Source organism: Zeus faber (genome assembly GCF_960531495.2).
Source record: "Zeus faber genome assembly, chromosome: 21".
Classification (NCBI taxonomy): Eukaryota; Metazoa; Chordata; class Actinopteri; order Zeiformes; family Zeidae; genus Zeus; species Zeus faber.
This window is the reverse complement of record NC_137208.1, coordinates 15,563,002-15,582,464: the sequence shown is the minus strand read 5'-3', so window position 1 is coordinate 15,582,464 and position 19,463 is coordinate 15,563,002. Positions and strand designations below refer to the sequence as shown.

Here is a 19,463-nt window from a genome sequence, read left to right as displayed (position 1 = left end):
TCACGTCCCACATATTAGTGATATTGCTTCTAACAGTAGCTGGCATGACAACGAACCAAATGTCTTTTAACCAATTACATAATGGGGATCTATATGAGTCAAGACAAGGCTCTCAACAAAATCTCATCGAATAAAATTCAAGTATTGATATTGTTTTAAAAACAAATAGCACTGTCTTGTGAAATATGGCCTAATTACATGATATGCTTTACAAACAAAGATATTTCAAATTCAGACATGACTGTGGCTGGCTCTAAAGCCAGTAGAACCTGATTAATCCAAACCTCATTGGAATGATGGTCGTTGGGAGTATTGCTGTTTTCGGTTAACCAAAGCGGTTAACCAAAACATTATATCGCTTCCTTATTTCCACATTATGGGTGTACGTATGGTTTTGACAGTAGGGATATTACATTTTGGTGATGATTGAGGTTCAAATAAACAGGGTTTAACGATATTCAAAATTCACCCAGGTATGCACCCCTCCCCCGCTATTCACCTTCAATGAGCCGGTGGTCCCGGACCACCTCGGCGGCTAGAACGGACTTTCCCGAGCCGGCCATGCCAAAAACAGTTACCCAGCCTGGGTCCTTCTGGAGCAGGTAGAGCTTCTGCCTGAGCCGGTTGACCAGCTCCGGCCTGTTGACAAACACCACGGGTCTCTGCGGCACGGCACCCTGCCGCAGAATCGTCTGGACTGTAGGACGAAAAGGCGAGGGGGTACCAGAGAGACTTAAACACTGATGAGGATGATTCAATTCAGGGTGTGAGCAGGTATCAAAGAGTTAAATATAATACTCTTACCTTTTAAAAAAAATTAAATATCACAGGTAAGTACTTTATATTTGGTACATGGCAGAGGTAAGCATTAGTTAGAATTAGGGTAGGTTTTGAACTATATTGTTCTATTAACGCCTTTTCCAAGTGTAGCAGCTTAGTATGAAGTAGGCTTGGGCCATCCTGCAAAATTCCAATATAGTCCCTTTACACAGTTTTGTTTAAAAACGTTGTTTCATACGTGCAGGAAACAAATGAAAAAAATATATATAAAATAAAAAGACAGGCAGGGGAGCCGGCGTGCACCGCTGTCTGGAAGAGAAATTAACAAAAAACTCCATTCCAGTTCTCTGAGTTATGTTTAAGTTTTTCATTTTCCATACAAGTAAGAAACTAAGGAAACAAAATAAATCAAGATCTTTCTATATGAGATTATAAGATATATTGCTATATTATAATCACAAGATTTGCATATTGAGCGGCGGGTACGTGCGGAGGTGGGGGGTCTCTGTACGGGACTGTAGAGGGTAAGTGAGACCCGATCACCAGTGGTTACTGGTCAGCTCTGAGCGAGAGACGATTTAATCGTAAATCTGCCCATTTGCATTCCACAAGACCTGTCTTTTTGGAGATGCTCCGACCCAGTCGTCTAGCCATCACAATTTGGCCCTTGTCAAGTCACTCAGATCCTAAGGCTTGCCCATTTTTCCCGCTTCCAACACATTAACTTCAAGAACTGACTGTTCAAGTTCTGCCAAATATATCCCACCTATTCAGGGGTGCCATTCGAAGGAGATGAGCAATGTTATTCACTTCACCCGTTAGTGGTTTTAATGTTGTGGCTGATAGGCGTATATATATGTGTATATTTACTGTATATATAAACGTTTTATAAGTATTTGGGCTGTGAGCACAATTATTTCTCAATAGTTGAACCCCAGCTTTGCACTACAAGTTTAGTCTTTCATAAAAGTCACCTGTAAAAAATATAAGGATGTGTGGCAAATTCTTTGCAGCTTAGAAAACCCAACCTCACCCCCATTCATACCATAGGTTGTGCCTCCGTCGGAGAAGCTCTTCTCTCCCTCAGGGGAAGTGAGGGGCAGGTTGTTGTGCAGCATGTTGGCCAGGTGTCCATAGCTCTCCCGAACCAAGGCGTTGTAGAAGGAGATGTAGGCCCTGTTGTCCTTGGTCAGCAGCAGCTCTAGCAGGGCCACGGCCTTGTCCCTCCTGGTGGGCTGAGAGAGGGACAGAGAGAGCGGGGGAGCGAGAGAGAGAGAGAGAGAGGCAGGGAGGGAGACCAGAGAGAGAGACCATAGAGAGACCAGAGAGAGAGAGAGAGAGAGAGAGAGAGAGAGAGAGATACAGAAGAGAGACCAGAGAGAGAGAGAGAGAGAGAGAGAGAGATACAGAAGAGAGACCAGAGAGAGAGAGAGAGAGAGAGAGAGAGAGAGAGAGACCAGAGAGAGAGACCATAGAGAGAGATACAGAAGAGAGACCAGAGAGAGAGACCAGAGAGAGAGAGACCAGAAAGAAAACAGAGAGAGAGACCAGAGAGAGAGATACAGGAGAGAGACCCAAGAGAGAGAGACCAGAGAGAGACCAGAGTGAGATTCCAGAGAATGCTATCCAGACTATTTTGTATGAATTTATCGTTGAGATCACAAGCAACCACTGCAGCTTCATGCCTGTAGCCAGTCTAGTAACTAGTTACTCAGTTCAGCACGGTCAAATTTGCAGTTCAGTTCTTGGATTTTCACAGTGATAGTGTCACAGTGAAACTATCAAAAGTGATTTTATTATATGAATATTTAGTTGTTTTTATTCATGATTTAATATATTTAGCAGGAGCAGGTGCATGCATATTTTCAGAAAACAAATAATTAAATGCAGTTATATCACCAGGCTCTTGAAAATAAGAGAAAGTGTTCCCATATGCTAGAACGATCATCTATGAGATAAATGTCAGATACCTGAAAAACAGCCAAGGAGTCTTTTGGCAGACAGGTCAATCTTGTGAGTGGCATAAAACTTAAAACCTGCATTGGACAAAATGAAACCCCAACCCTAACACTAACACTAACCATTAAGGATCAACTTATTTAAGGGTCCTTTCAGACCTACCCTGTTTGGTCCGTTTTAATCGAACCATGGTCTGTTACCACGTTAGTCCGATTTGTTTGGAGAGGTGGGCACACACATTCGAACTCTGGTACGGACCAAACAATCGAACCATGGTCCTCCTGAAAAGACTCGGCCCAGTTCCAAGTGAATCACGGTCTGGTTTGTTACGTGTGAGAACGTAAACTGACTGAATATAGGACCTAATAATGCAAGCAAACCCAGATACAGTGCTTTGTGGGTTGAAAATGGACGTTTCCACTGTTCTTATTTTGTTGGAACAACAAATCATAAGGAAAGCTGGATCGCGATACACTATTGTTGCTCCATTGTTGTCCTCAACAATATGATTTTGTGACAGAAAGTGATTTTCCCCTCATTCATGGTTTTCTTTTCTCTTTTACGATTATTTATTGAAATGATCCCTCCTCACCACCCCAGTTACAAGGCTTCATTTTAAAACGGATGCCACCACATAAGTTGAAAACCGATGCAGGTTTCACACGCCACTGGAGACTGCAGTTTTTTTATGAATGAAAAGCAAAGCAACTCTACGGACCAACGGGACTGCACCTGCGGAACAAACCGGGATGTCTGGGAAAAGATCCCAGACATCACATGTACAAAAATGGAGGAAGGAATGGAGAAAAAGAAGGGTTGAGGTTTCACACAAGGTGCTTGCAAGATTTTCTGTGGCAGTTTTTCACCGAACAAGACTTCCAAGCCACCTTTTAACTCAATAATGGAGATTAAACATTTGAGTGCTTCTTGTGTTATTGTGTTTTCGTGTTTGTGATTCACACCGTCACAATGAAAGATGACAGCGAGTGTGCGCAGCAAAGTGCAAACGGTGAGATTACGGCTGATCAGTTGAATGTTCCCTTGGAAATTTTCTGTCCAATAAATGAACGACCGGTACGACCGCGTGTCATTGATTTGTTTACAAATTTTGGTTCGCTTAACACAGGACCGTGTGAACATTAAAGATTCAAGATTCAAGATTCAAAATTTTTTATTTGTCACATACATATACATACTTTCATACATATATGCAGTGAAATGTAATGATAAAGCAACACTATGTAACTTTTTTACCTTAAAATAACAGCTTCATAATCTATTTGATGGTACACTATCTTGTCATATTGAAAATGGCACCTCTTTCATTCCCACCAACCCCTCGAACACCCGTTTTTCCACTATGTAACTTCTGTGTTTGGGTATGAAACCGCGGGAAAAGTGCGTTACGCTTTACGGCGCTACGTCAATTCCTTGATGTTTGGCTCCGGTAATTACAGTTTCTTTGCCTGGTAAAAAGTATTTAAAAATAAAATAACCTTGTCGGTCATAATCCGGATATAATGCTCATACAAAACGTAGCCACTCCACCTCCCCGACAGCGTGGACCAGTGGTGCGCCCAGTAGCCTCTTTCTGGGATCGGCTGGGATCCCACTCCTCCCCAGCTGGCGCACGGCGGCGGCCCTCACTTTCATTGCACCACGGGGGTTTGCTTCACCCTCCGACTCGCACGTGCGAGCCGATCTCCCAGGCCGAGCACATCCAGTACCTACACCGGTAGCAGGGGGCCGATCCCCACGGCCTCTCTACCAACGGCTCCGCGGAGTCAGTCGGCGGCTCCGAGAAGCGGTGAGGTCTGACCAAGAGGCGCTATAACCTAGGTGTACATTATATTTGCATTTGTAACATAGACTGTTATTGAAACGTGACCGATAAGGCTCAAATTTGTGCCGCAATATAAATTAAAATGTAATTATTATTAGTGGACGGAGTTTTACGACAGTGGCGTAAAAGTGCAATTGCACTCAAAAACCGTAGGGGCGCCAAATCTCAAATACCAATAGCTACATAGAGCTGCTTTAACCGGACCTCATGAAAAATGCAATAAAGTAGCAACTTGCTCGTGGATCAAACCAAAATCGAGCAATCTATATGTGTGAAAGCACACGTAAGTGCTGCATGTGGAGCAAAACGTGACCCATTTACAGAACATATCATATGTATGTACATTGCACTATTGCGCATCTTTACAAATATTTGGATTGGAAATATGAAAGATATGTTAGATCTGTAAAGAAACTGTATTAAATGCCTTATCTGAGCCGTAACTTACCACTGTACTAAGGCTGCACGATTATGTTCTTAAATGATAATCACAATTATTGAGTTGTTGCTTACCTGACTCCTGATCCTGTCCTCCTCATCCTCGGTCAACACCCCATCACTGATCATGTGATCCATCAGGTAAGGAGCCTTGATGTCCTGCTCGAGGACGGAGCGAGAGCGCAGCAGACAGCTCAGGGCCATTTCTTCCATCGCCATGGCAGCAACACACCCCGATCATGCAGCCTCTGGGGAGCGGGCGGTGGGTTGAATGCCTCCCAGGCGACCAAACACTGAAACAATGAAAATACAGGAAATTGTTTGAAGTGGTAATCCAAAAGATTTTAAAGATCGCCTTCGCTGTAAGACGGTCAAACACTTTTCTCGAAAGTATGACTCCTTCTGATCGATTGTTGTGTTTTCGTTTTTCTTGGTCCCTTGAGGGGATGGGGATTTGTTTTTCCACCCGAGGGTGCTGTTCTTTGTTGTGAATGGTCATCCACATTGACCACAAACAGACCCTGCCACCAACAATGGAAACAACTTACACTGGAGCACATTCATAACACAAATGTATTGAATGGTGGTTCCATAAAGAATGGCAACTTGGGAAGAAAAAAAAAAAGGATCAAACATGGGATTTTTTTGCAAAATAATCTCACGTATTACCGCTTTAAGCATGGTTTAAAATGTCTAATGTCATAAATGTACACGAACACGAAAGGGGATAGGGGGGTTACATTTTAAATTTCAGTTTCACCCAAGCTGGACGTTCGCGTTAACATTAACAAACTTCACATGTATTCTTCATATATATTTCTTCTTTCCATGTTTCCACTCCGTATATACCGTATATGTATTATCTATGTTTAAAATGGAGCCAGTCACCGACGCGCTGCTTAATACAACACCGTCACATTTCACAAGCAAAGTCCCATTCTGTCAAGCGGAAAACACCGACAACACGCTCCAAGGATACCCGCCTCCAAGCGAAACGAAGCGACTGACCACGGACACCCACGGATGTGTCGCTCCCGTCAGTCGTCCGGTACGCAGGCATGAAACGACGGCGGTCATTGAATCATTCTTCGGCGAGAACGAAACCGACTCGGCCTGACTCTTGTGACCACACGCCCAGTTCCGAGGCGGCGGCCGCCGCAGGGCGCTTCCGGGTTGGCGACAAAAACAACCGACCCGGCGTGACGGCGGGCCAATGGGGCGGCGACTTTGGAGTCACGTGATCCGACGGGCTCCGCTGCGCTTTCGCGCGTCAGCGAAAGGAAATAAGAGAAACATAAATCCATGATTACCATCGACTGCATCCTGACATGTTCCGATTAATCACGTTATCATTTATACGCATGTACATGTCTATTCGTCCCGCAGAAAATATCCATCTGTGTTTATATTCATTGACACCCACCGCCAACACTAGGGAGCATACTACTACCCTTGCATGAGCCTTTTAATTGATCACGGCTTATTCTATACTTATTGTTGTATATTTAGCTTTTCTTTATTATTTTGTGAGACTGTTGAGCTTTTTATGATAGTTGCCTGTACAACTAAAGAAAACGCAAAGGTATCACGACCGTAGTTAAAAATTCTGCGCACAGTAGGGTACGGTTGGCTCTGCTGTACATCGTCGCCCCCTAAACGGCACAGGGAAATTGTACAGCCCAGCTATATTGCAGCAGGCTCAATGTTTAAATCCAAAAATATTTTCCCTTTTGTGAAACATTCTAAAAAGGTAAATGCGGTATCTCAAATTTGATTTCTGCCCAGCCCTTTATTTCATTTAGCCGATTACAACACGTATATGGACGTTGGACTTATTCTCAATTTTTAACTTATTAACTTTCTCAGCTGAAAATAGCTGTTATGAATCACGACCTTTTGTAGAAAAGGTGTGGTGAGCGCGGCGCAAAGGCTTTTTATGAAACCAAACTTTTGTTTCCATTTATAGACCTTGTATAAATGAATGTTTATGAACGTGTGTAAAGATGCATTTTCATTATCTAAGTTTGGATCGATTTAATAACTGACAATTTTCAAGTTAGGTTGAATTTATTTATGGAACAAACAGAACAAAACATATAGGACGGAACAAAGAATATATAACAAAGTCATCCTCTACATGCATGTAGACCTAAATCATACGTCCATATGGCACCATATACCAGACCGCCAGTAATGTGCAAAGATCTCCTCGGTTTAACGTTCAGCACCCATTGGCATATGGCATTAAAATAACAAGTACCTTGAAAATAATTAAGCAAGCAATTAATAATACATAACTACTGAATCACATTTTTTTTACTGACAGGAAAGGAAAAAAACACTAAATAAGACAGGTAAAGAAAACGTAAAACACTCAAAAGCCCAAACAAGGAAAGGATTCTACTGGTAAAATGATAAAGAACATCTAAAAAAAAGCAACTATTATTATAATAATATTCATATTTGATATTTTATATTTTCAATTTGTAATATTTTTCCTTGTTCTTGGGTCCCTTTTTGGGTGTTCTGTAACACAGGGCCTTAGACGTGTTTACAAAATGTCGAGCACTGTGTGGTCAGCAAACACGGATGAACGCAGAGCCAGGGAAAATGCAATTCTATGAAGAAAAAGGCTTTTTCAGTGGCATTTACAAATGCTTCCACCCACGTCAAATACACTCGACTACCTAGTCTATGCCCCTACTCCCTTTCATGTTCAAGGCTCGAGTCGCCATTGAAAAGCAGCCAGTGGACGCAACTCCGCATTGGTCGTTCATAACGTAACAATCAATAATTCCTTGTTTTGTGTCTTAATTTACAAAAGAATTGTAGTCATCCACATGGTATTAAAAATTCAAGCCATGTATCTACATGGAAGTCCATCTGTGTATATGTACACACACACACACACACACACACACACACACACACACACACACACACACAGACATATATATATAAACGCACATAGAAATGTAATAAAGCATCTACCACAAAGAGAGGCAGGACCGTCCTGAACACTGTACTGTGAAATGTGTATTCCTGATTAGTTCCCTACAGTCAGGTTCTCCAAATGCTCTCAGGATAAATGAAGGGGAGACAACACCGGGAAGCAGTTTCGCGAATTGGCTCTGAGCTAGTGAGTACGTTCCAGGGATCAAACGACTGAGGAGGAAAGTTTTAACTGGAAGGAAGCGGGCACTGGGCGTCGTCCTGCGGAGACGCCGGCGTCGGCGGAGAGTCGCCGAACATGAGGTTCTTCAGGATGCCCGCGTAGAAGGGTCCGTAGACATTCCAGTTGAAGTCCATCAGGCCTCTGAGTTTGGCCCCCAGGGACATCAGCTCGGGCTTGATGGCCGCCAGGCCCGCGGGGACCTGTTCAAGTTTTGCCAGAGGCTGCTGTGCGGTGAGAAGCGCCAGGAAGTACTGCCGTACGCGCTCCTCTGCGGGGGGGAAATAATAGATAGATGGATGTGAAGCGAAAAGGAGGGATGGAAAAATAACCCATCAGAATTCACTGGGTGGCTATAGAGATAATTCCTCTAAAAGGCCATTACATTTCCCCCCCCCCCCCCACTTAATCCTCTTGGTTACTAGTCAGCACATTAAACAAATTATATATTTTGGAAAAATTTGATTGAGATTGATTGAAATGATCTCCAGGTTGTTAAGTTCAAAATGCAGAAGCACCATTGCTTTAACAAAAGAAAATACGGCTGAATTAAGTACCTTTCTGTTAGAATAGTCGTCAAACGTGACCGGGAGATCATTCTGAGGCCCATTTCTCACAATATTGTGCACATTTTCTAAAACCACAACCTTCACAGACTATTGTCTCATGTTTCAATAACTATGTGCAAATTGCAAAGTGCGCCACACTGTTTCACGGCAAAGCACAGGTGAGCGTCTGACCGACGAGGGTGCGGATGGGGTTATCCGTCTGGACGATGCTGCACATCTGCCCCGCCAGCGTGGCCTGCAGGGCGGGCGTCAGGGCGGGGTAGTTCCTCTCGGTCAGAGACTTGTTGAGCTCGCAGCAGATCTGTGCACCGGCACTCCGCAGCGCCTCCTCCAGGTCAAAATCACTAGTGAGCGAGAAGGGGGGAAAACCTTAGGTTTAAACATCCGGCGAGGCGTTGGGCACGCTCAAATTGTTAAATTGCATAACTGAATAATGGCCGCTGTCTGTTAACAATGAGGGTTGTCAAGGGCAACCACTTCTCCGTCTGGATTCACAAGTTCTTCACATGTTCTCGCTAATGCTGAAACTAGCTAGTGGCGCCATCTTGTGATGTTACATAGAAACTACAGCTGGAGACTTGAAGACTTGAACGTGGATGCGTCTGATATGACATTATTAACAGTAAACATGTTTGTCACATGTTTTGATTTGTAGGTTTATAAGGTTATAATAGTTGCCTATGTTGTTCCAGTGCGGGATATGCCGTTGTGGACAGTTTTTTGGAAGGAACACTTAGTTAAAGTAGGCATACAAGTTATAAAATCATTTAAAAATCAATGTTCCGTCTCATTGTATTATTTTATTTAGTGAGCAGCCTTGAAATAAATTGGCTGTAATTGAAGAGCGAAGTGAAACTAACGGGCTGTTGATCCCGTCCAGCAGGACACACGTCATCCTCTTGAGGCGCTCGGCGAGGGAGGCCAGGCCCTGGACGGGACCTCCGACGGTGGAGTAGACGATGAGCAGCACCGCGTTCACCGCCTGCAGCTGCCGAAGCCGCCACCGTATCTCCGTCAGACGCCGCTCGTCTGTCATCAGAGTCTGGGTTGGTTTGGAGGGGGGGGGGGATAATACGAAAAATGACCTTTGCTCGTGAATACTAAAGTGTCTGGATAGTTTAATATATAGTGGATTACAAGGTAAGGATAAAGTCGGAGAAAAGGGTCATTTGGTTCACCTGGTCCTGCCATGACTTTCCTCCTCCGGATGAGGAATTTCTCTTGGGTCCTCCGTTTAGATTTTGAGCAATTGACTTCATGTTTTAACCACCTAAGTAAGTAACTGTCCTAAAACTACAACTAAATGATCTGTCACATGGTCCAAACACACCTCGGGCGGTGGGCTCTTGGTGTGGTCCCAGGAGAGCACGTGGACAAAGGCGGTGCCGACAACCAGGAAGGGTCCAGGCAGAGCTTTCTGGCCCTTCCCCCGGCTGCCGGTCTGGTCCGTGTGCTGCATGGAGAGCTGCACCTCCTCCAGCGCCGCCTTGATCCAGGAGGTGGTGATGTCCAAAGCATCTGAGGGGGTCAAGCACCAAGTTTAGGTTGATTGAGTTATTTGGGCTTTAAAGCAAACTGTACGGCAATATACCAAGCCGATTCCTGCCGTACACGCTACACATTTCTACTGATTCATGGACTATACCGCCCCATGGATCCACAATGCTACTAGGGACAGTGTGGATTTTTTCAGAGCTGCCGTCGTTTTTTTATTTCCCTGAAAAATTACAATCATCCGTAATCTGTTTTTTTTTTTTCTTAAATATCCAGGTAAGAATGTTTTCTTGTACTTGGTTGTTGCCTGTCTGTGGTCTCACAGATAGGATTGCTGTCAAACTACCCCTGGAATGTTGGCCTGGAAAGCCTTTTGAGAATGTTACTGTGATGAAGAGCTATATATTTACATATACAGCAAATATACAGCAAATATTAGAAAATCTAAAAAAAAAAATAATAGAAATATAGTGAAACTAATATATAAAAACTAAAGTAGAAAAAACCTTTGATTCAAAATAGAAATAAATAAATATATAATGAAACAAGACATTTTTTCAATACAAAATTGAAAATATGGAAAAAATAAAAACAAATTCCAAACAAAATAAAAGTAGTTCCCCAATTTTTCCCCAAGTGTTGAAATGCTATTTATCCCCTCCACATTCCAAATACTTCCTATGCCCTATAAATGTATGAATTATTAAGTAAAATAGAGTAAAAATAGTTTGCTCAAATGCCGGGCAATGGACAATACCATAGTTCAATTTTGAAAATTGTTAGAAACAAGGCCCACAATAATTACAATGTTCAACATTTGTAAATAAATAAATCATATCTTAGAGCAAAAAAAAAAAAATCTCTCACTTAACCATCTCTACTAATAAAACCACAGAGCTCGCTTAAAGGATCTAATCTGGATCTGAATCCCATGTTCCTTCCTTGACTGGACACATTTTGATGAATGAAATGAATGATTTGAGCTAATTGACTCACTGGGTGTCTTGTCCAGAATGCTCTGGAACGTGGCTCTCTCGTATTTCACGGACTGCTTCCGCAGCTCTGGCCTCAGAATCTGGATGGTGACGTTGATCATGTCCATGTTCATCAGGTCCAGCACACGGAAAATCTCCCTAAAAAAGACGACACAAAATCAGTGATTTTATCGTCATTTCAGACTTCCCCACTTCCTTGCTTTGATCTTTTATTTTTATTTTTATTTCATTTCTAAATCTACACTGACCCGACTAAAACTGTTTGTTTACTGTAGATCGATTAAAGGGGTCAAAATGTTTTTTCAGGACCAAAACAAAAGCCATGAACTTACTTACCTAAACAGCGTGGGGACGTTGCCGGTGATCTCCCGCAACTTCATAATTTCCTTGTCCCTGTCCGGCGCACACAGCTTGCCCATGGTTGTGATGATGTAAGACACCATCCCCTGGATGTCCACTGCGTCATTGTCAGCCTGCAGACGAATCAGCTCCATGTCCAGCACCTCCGTGATCTGCGTCCGCATCCGATTGGCGCCCGGGTTAAGGAACGACAGTAAGATCTATTGAGACAGAAAAGGGAAGAAGAAAAAATGTTGATATGACGCCTGGATCGCGAGATAAGACGAGTAAAGTCTTATCCCATGATGATGCCGGGCGGCCGCACGGTGCTTGTTAGAAATTGTCCTGAAGGTACCCCTCTTATTTCCTCCAGTAGCTTGATGGCGTGCTCATATTTAGGTGGGTCGCCGTTCAGCTCCGACTCCAGGATCTCCCACGACGCCCTGTGGACGGCGTCGGCAACTCTCTTCGCTAAACTGAAAGAGAAGAGATGGCGAATGTATATACGTAAACATGTCCTCCCAAAAAGTTTTTTAATACATAATGTGAGGAGGGGGAAAAACCTCAGTTTGACTACAATATGCACCTGTTCTGGGCTAGTTTGGGCGGCTCCATGTGGAAGTCGTGGTTAACAATAATCTCATGGGCCAGGGAGAGATTGGACAGGTCCTTGGCCGACCCCATGATCTCATCCATGGTTAAGTTTATGGGTGGGCTGGCTGTGGAGGGGGAGGGGGCACAATATCAAGAACATGCACTACTTTCCCAGAAAACATAGGAAGAGGCTGCAAGCGCGACAGGGATGTCCAGGGTTTTGCTAGACAGACGTGGCCAAAAGTAATTTTGTTGTTCCATTTTTAGAGACGCGTCAAATCTGAACAATATCAATTATTTCACTATCAACAGCACATATCTGGTCAAAGGGATGGCTGAAAGGACAAAAATCATACACCAGCCTGAACATTCCATATCGACAAACCTGGAATTATAAAATATCAAGCAATATTTTTTCATTTGCAAATTAAGTGTGCTGACAGCGGAGCACACTTACTATGATTGCACATCTTATTATTATTATTATTATTATTATATCCAAATTTCACCACGCTACTCACACCACAGTTCTCGGGCCACATACATCAAAATGACAGGCTCGACCCTAAGAGGTATGCTATAACTTTGCGGAAGGTTTCAGCAAGCGGTTTAAAAAAAATCTAACAAATTTGGTCCCCGAATTTTGCCAAATAAGTTTTCTATGGGACACACGCACAGGGCCTGCACCCTTTTAAAATATTGCAAGGAAATGTCTTATTACTAATTGATATTCTGTCTTCTTTAGTTATTTATCAACCTAAGAATAATGAAATGATAATACTAAATATAGAAACATATGTCGCAGGCGACAAATTGATGACTAAAGCTGAGGAAACCAAAATCGGGCGATTGAGTGCGAGTGCGCGGTGACAGGCCAGGGCCTTAGAGGCTGGTTCTGCTGCCAGGAGATGTGTCGGGGAGGCGGTTCTGGTGCTCACATGAGGGCGTGCTGTTCTTGCTGGAGCCGTCGCTGGCGAAGCTCTTGCGGGAGCAGTCCGAGTCGCAGCGCTCCGTTGACGACTCCACGTCGCTGCCCTGGTCCTCGCCGCTGGATGTGGAGGTCGGCCGCTCATCGTTCAGAGGCATGGTGGCCCTTTCCGAGCAGAAGCACTCCCAGGAGTCTGGGAACAAGCATTAAAGTTCAACAAAACGTAATTAAATAACTGCTAAATTCAAGTGTTGACCTGGCCAGTGTTCCCCGGGTCGAGACCTTGATGAAACCATTTTGTTTCCTTCGTATCCATAATAAGTTGAATGTACCCCGGTGGAACTCTGTCAACCATGCAAGATGCTGCATGAGGACTTACTAAACGTAACCCCTTCTAACCGTACGCCTAAACCTAATGATTTGAACCCTATACTCAACCATCCTTAACCATATCCCAGCCAATAAATCAGTCGTATGCCAACTCATAGTACACTTGGTCAAAAATGAAAACATAAAGGTAGTTGATTGCAGCGTCCCATCACCAATAAGGTTGGTCTGAGTATTGCAATTGCTGATACCAAGCACAAATAGCGATCAGACAACGTACCCGCTTAGATTTCACTTGTAACATCATTATGAGACTCCTCCAATTTGGGAAAATTATCCGACGATCACGTCAGCAGAGGATGTCGATCAAGCATTTATGCTCTGGAGTAAGGAGTAAGGTGAACTGTCTTGTGTGTTTGTGGTGTGTATGAAACACATTGTATATTACCGTGGGACAGCACCTATTTCCCATAAAATTGATGGTAGAATTGAACAAAAGACGCCAAACCAACATCTCACGTCTAACCATCACCAAACCAGCCACATCAATAGTTTCCTGCTGGACAGGTCAACCTTTCACGACTATTTATTTAGATTACAAAGGAGAGGGCATCAAGCAAGTAAACTATTGACAAAGTAATGTTGTGTGTGCTCAAACAAACTACAGAAACACAAGCTTGCTTTCACAACAAGGTTAAACAAAAGCCAGTGGTCCTCCGACACACAAACAAATGCGATCGAGTGCGTCTCCAGGGCAACAGTGGACAACAGCAGCCTACTCAACTGTCAAGGGATCTGGTTACACCTCACAACAAAAGACGGAATCGTATCTATCTCCCTTGCCTTGGTAATAAAAACGAGGCGCTGCATTTGTGCCATTAATAAAACATAAAAAAAATATGCCTCTCAAGAGCTCTCCCTTCCCTCTGTGCTCCAAGTACAGATATAGGCCTCTGCTATTCTATCTTCTGGGGGGGGCGAGAAACCCTTGGGTGTTCCTGGCCTCACTTATCTGCGGCCAAAAATTAAAGCCCACTCCCTGGTAGCTTCCTCAGTCTAAAGATAGCAGACTGTGACCTACTGTAATGGGAGGACAGGGGTGTCTGCCTCTCCCCCTGTATCGCATGCGTGCACCCCGCCCCCACCCCGTTCATTAGATCACCCGCCAGACTTGACAGCTAGGTCCCAGCGAGGCCTGGGGCGAAGAACACTTGCAGGACAGCGCGGACTCCGTCGGCCACTACTCGGTTCGGACTCTATATACGCAAGGTGACATTCCCTGACTTTCCTCACGAGCAGTTCCCAGTCCCACATTAAAGGCATATTTAATCCTGTACTTTGTGGTCAGTTTACGTGAGATAAACAACTTCAATACATAGTTTCACTGTTGTCCTTTACCTATAGTACAGACAGGGATGTAAGTTTGGACTAAATAATACTTTAAAACAGAAACTCAGCTTGAGGTCCCAGAGGCAAAATCTTATCACGTAGGTTCCGTGGCCTAATGCGTATCAAATTGAGGGTCATCGATATGGAAAACAGGTTAGGAATAACCTATCTACTCTTTATCTTTTGCATAGTCCTTGACAATGACGCCTGATTCCCAGATGAGGGGTAGAAATGCACAAGGACAACGACCCATTGTCAAAATCGAGGGTAGAAATGCACAAGGACAACGACTCATTGTCAAAATCTATTTCGATGCCTCATCTGGCTGCGTTTATGGCTCGATGGTACCGTTTTGAGACCGTATCATGCGCATTTGATGACAGCCTTTCTTGCATTCAATATTTTCTCAAGATTTTATACTGTATGTTGATCCACAACTCGGTCTTATAGCCGGGTCTGTGCTGGAAAAAAAACAAACAAACAAACAAACAAACAACCAAACAAAAAAAAACTGAAAAGGGTCCCATGCACGAGGGGGCAGTTTGTTTAGGTGCTAAATCCACCCCTGGGGGCCGGACCGCCTGCGAAGCGGCCCCTGCTATTGGACGAGGACCCTGCAGATCAGCCGGTCCCGGGAAGGTCTTTGGTGACGTTGCAGTTGCACATGGATTCAACAAAAAAACACCCCCACACGCGTCACAGCAGAGTACACGTGATCTGAGCAGCAGAATCACAACACAAGCTCCACAGCAGTAGAAAGCAACGGATCACTACTACTACACTTATATATATATATATATATATATATATATATATATATATATATATATATATATATATATATATATATATATATATATACACACACACACACACAGATACATTTTACATTAATTGTCTTCAACATGACAGGCTTAAATCACACTACGTTATTAGTTAATATTGTTATCATAATATACATCATCGATAATACGATATAATATCAATGCAAAGCATCCCTCTTTATCATGTCACTGCACCGTTTGCGTGTCAAATGAAGAATCCGAAATAATCGTTTAATCCACGAAACTTGATTCACTCGAGGGAGTAGGAAAAGGGGGGAGAGGAGGAGAAAAAGAAAAAAAAAAAAACCCCATCATTGTCAGCGTGAAACCTTTTAGCCCGAAACTCCGAGCGCGTTCCGTTTCAGCGAAGAGGCTCGTCACACTTGTTGTTGAACGTTTCAACTTACGCGGATCGCGACGACAACAACGACGACGGGCAGCGCCACAGCAGAAAGGGGGTGCGAAGCGGGAGCCAATCCGGAGGCTTGTGTCCCGCACGGCGCCCCGCTGGGTTTAAATGCCCGAGCCCCGTGGGGAGCGGCACAAACCACTGTCCGCCCGGGGAGAGGTTGGAGCGGGTCTATACTTCCGTACTTGCTCGGAGCGTAATGGCTCGAAAGGTTGAACTCTTGGTTTGTATCGTCGTTTTTCGGAAATGGCGATACAGGGCGGGGTGGGGGGGGGGGGGGGATCGGTGTGCGCTGTTTTGTTTGAATTCCCCAACTTCCTAATTCTGTGGCGTACGAAACCCTTGGTCGTCTCGAATGGTACGGCCCACTGTTCTTCACGTGTACGGTCTTTGTTTACGTCGCTCGAGAGCTCGACGTAGCGCACACGTCACGCGTCTTGCGACGTCAAACGAAACAAAGAATAACAATAATCAACGAGGAAATGAGCCCATCGCCTTTTGGATTTATTATTATTATTATTATTTTTTTTTTATTTATTTTTTTTTTTTTTTCGTAAATCCACCTCAACATTTCATGTCAGAATGCGATGGCATATTTTGGGGACGATTTAAGAGTTGGCTTTGGTTCTACGTATGTTTTTTTTTATTTGTTCGTCCGCTTTCACCCCGTTCCGCCGGGTGACGTAAATATGGCAACACCTGGCATGTGAAAGGAAACGGAAGTGTGGGCGACGAACTGGCGTGTGGGAAACGGAAATGCTGCTACTTTTATTATTATTATTATTATTATTATTATTATTATTATTATTATTATTATATCTTTGAACAGTTTCTATTTCCAGACTTGGGAAGGGTTAGGGAGCTGAATGAAACCAAAATAAGAACAACAATGAAAAATGAAAATAGGAGTCAAACTAAATGGAAAAAAAAAAATACAAATCCATAGACAGCATTAAAAAGAAAATAATGTAATGATGTACGTACATACATGATTGTGTCCAAAAAATAACGTACACATATTGTAATTATGTTCATTGTGCGATGTTCGCGAACTGAGACTATGATAATAATAAATATCGAGGAATACAAATGTGTGCAAGTCTTACAGCAGTGAAGTGGACAGTATTTATGAGGTCAGGCTATTCGCAAGATTATTGGTCCCCAGTTGTCTAGCAACAACAAGTCTTCCTTGAGTTTAAGTAGCAAGGTTATTAATGCTGTTTTCATGGTAGGGACATACCCCCTAGACCCCCTTTCTGAAAACATTCTAAAAATGTTTATTTCATATAATAATTCCCCAACGTCATCCCAAAAGCACTTCAGAAATGTAGACGTCAAACCATCAATTCCTGGTGATTAACCATTTTTGCATTTGTTTTTATGCCATATCAATTTCCAATATAGTCAAATCCTCATCAGGTAAATCCTTTTCTCCTTATTCAGTTTTTTTATGTCATTTTTGATGCTTTCAAATAGAAGTTCACATTCATATATATGTATATATATATATGCACAGATTCCTTTTATAAACCAATTCCTTTTGTATTTGTTTCTTTACAAGTGATATTTGTTTACCTGTGTCAATGGCTTTGTTTGACCTAAAATTTAAACCATTCCCATTTATTCATATTAGACGTTTTTAACCTCCCGGAATCAGGTCTGTGAAAATCTCCCCATCCAAATGAATTGGTTTAGATTTCGTTATGTGCAGCACGAAAAACAAAGGCTCGTTCTCCGGGACACGACTCAACGTATTAATTTTCCTGACTATGGACTATAAGAACAGCATGTTTTTTTAATTGGAGATTAATTTACTGCAATTGAATGAAGCCAAAGAAAACAGAACATAAAAACGTAACCGTGAGTAACCAGCCCCACTTTGTCAGTCACGCCAACGGTGGGCCACTGGGAGAAACACTTCCCTTATTTTCAAATCCCGATGATGCATGTGTAATGTCTGCACGATATGGTTTGGAACAACAGCATCCCGACTAAAATAGCTAAAGAGGAAATCAATGAATGAAAAAAAAAAAAAAGATTCAAGCCGAGGCCTGTGAAGGAGAGAGCCTGCACCTCGGGCTCGATAAAAAATAACTCAGCCCGAGGTTTGGAAAAAAAAAAACTGGGTCATACTCTATTGGTCATACGTGGCTCCATCTGGTTTACAGAGTGTACTATTTATCAAAGGTATTGTTAAGGGATGGTTTTATATTACATTTGGTATTAAATGTGGTAGTTCTTGCATCGACTTTAGTATAACACATTGTAGGTTTTCACAAGGGGTGGCTAAATTTAACCACAACAGGTTACTAATTAAACCACAACATCTGTCTGTCTGTCTGTCTGTCTGTCTGTCTGTCTGTCCTTTGATTAGCTCGACAACTGTTAATCCGATCTACCTTACACTTGGCGGGTGTATTCCGGGAGACCTGATTTGTAAGCAATATGGGCATATATCATTAATTTGTCTGAAAATGAGATAATAGATAATAAAAATAATGAATAATTTTTTACTTTTACAAAGATTCAAGATTCAAGATGTTTATTTATCACATACTTACAGTGTACATACGGATCATACATATATGCAGTGAAATGTCTATGCAACGCATCCGGAGATTATGCGCAATAAGTGCTAATTAACAAACTGAACTTACTGCTTCCTAAAACGTATCTCAGTTAGTATTGTAATGCTGATCCCCGTGCTGCTTTTATGTGAGACTTGGACTTTGGAAGTGTTTGTCGTTTCCTTGGGCACACCTTCTCAGTTGGGGCTCTGTTGCAAAAGCCAGCCAAGGGGAAGTGCAATCACACAGCCGATGACGATATGTTGAGGCTTGGGGACAAACGAGGCCATGGCTTACCTAGAACAGAGAGCAGGTGAAACCATTACCATCAAGTCCCAATCCCACATGCACACATCACCAACGTCTGACCAGCGATGGACACCTAGTACCAGGTCCCCGGGCACGTCGACAAATGCTGCCCACTGCTCCGGGCTGCCCCCCTGGAGGAAGGACAAGCCAGCATGGGAGAAATGCAGAGGCCACATTTCACTGGCCACCACCCAAAAAGCATGTGCGTGCGTGTGTGTGTGTGTGTGTGTGTGTGTGTGTGTGTATATATATATATGCATGTGTTGTAGTGCGGTGTGTCATGTGACCAATAAAGATTCCTCCTCTTGTTAAACAAGAAACTACACTTTAAAGGATATGCACATTTAAAAAAATGATGTATTCAATGGTGGGCTTATTAGTTTTGAAATTACCAAAACAATATTACTGAAAAATATATTGCGTCTGCAATTGTTCAATTCTATTTGTGGCATAATCCCATGAAAATAATTTGATTTTATCGTGATTTACATGTAATTAACTTCACAACAAATTCCATTAATGCATAT

The 19,463-nt window shown here is 42.9% G+C and overlaps 2 protein-coding genes across 3 annotated transcripts in view; both read right to left on the bottom strand.

The window, feature by feature from the left end:
• The window catches only part of apaf1 (apoptotic peptidase activating factor 1), a 59,544-nt gene extending 53,390 nt beyond the window's left edge, over nucleotides 1-6,154 (bottom strand). Inside the window, exons 1-4 of the mRNA XM_080022426.1 lie at nucleotides 6,029-6,154; nucleotides 5,096-5,313; nucleotides 1,826-2,015; nucleotides 500-697 (exon numbers count right to left, since the gene is read on the bottom strand). Of these exons, the coding sequence (XP_079878552.1) occupies nucleotides 500-697; nucleotides 1,826-2,015; nucleotides 5,096-5,239 (532 nt within the window). The 5' untranslated portion in view covers nucleotides 5,240-5,313; nucleotides 6,029-6,154. The remainder of the gene's footprint in view (nucleotides 1-499; nucleotides 698-1,825; nucleotides 2,016-5,095; nucleotides 5,314-6,028) is intronic.
• Nucleotides 6,155-7,922: 1,768 nt separating this feature from the next.
• On the bottom strand, nucleotides 7,923-16,150 carry tcp11l2 (t-complex 11, testis-specific-like 2). Of its 2 annotated transcripts, none has more exons than XM_080022776.1 (10): nucleotides 16,059-16,150; nucleotides 13,122-13,304; nucleotides 12,176-12,308; nucleotides 11,945-12,065; nucleotides 11,587-11,810; nucleotides 11,252-11,388; nucleotides 10,092-10,279; nucleotides 9,622-9,803; nucleotides 8,933-9,105; nucleotides 7,923-8,463 (listed from the first exon to the last, which is right to left on the bottom strand). In XM_080022776.1, the coding sequence occupies exons 2-10, from the start codon at nucleotides 13,267-13,269 to the stop codon at nucleotides 8,201-8,203; spliced, it is 1,569 nt and encodes a 522-aa protein (XP_079878902.1). In that variant the 5' UTR covers nucleotides 13,270-13,304; nucleotides 16,059-16,150; the 3' UTR covers nucleotides 7,923-8,200. The 2 variants fall into 2 exon arrangements, with proteins under 2 accessions (XP_079878902.1, XP_079878903.1); XM_080022777.1 differs by lacking the exon at nucleotides 16,059-16,150 and adding an exon at nucleotides 15,981-16,045.
• Nucleotides 16,151-19,463: the final 3,313 nt, after the last annotated feature.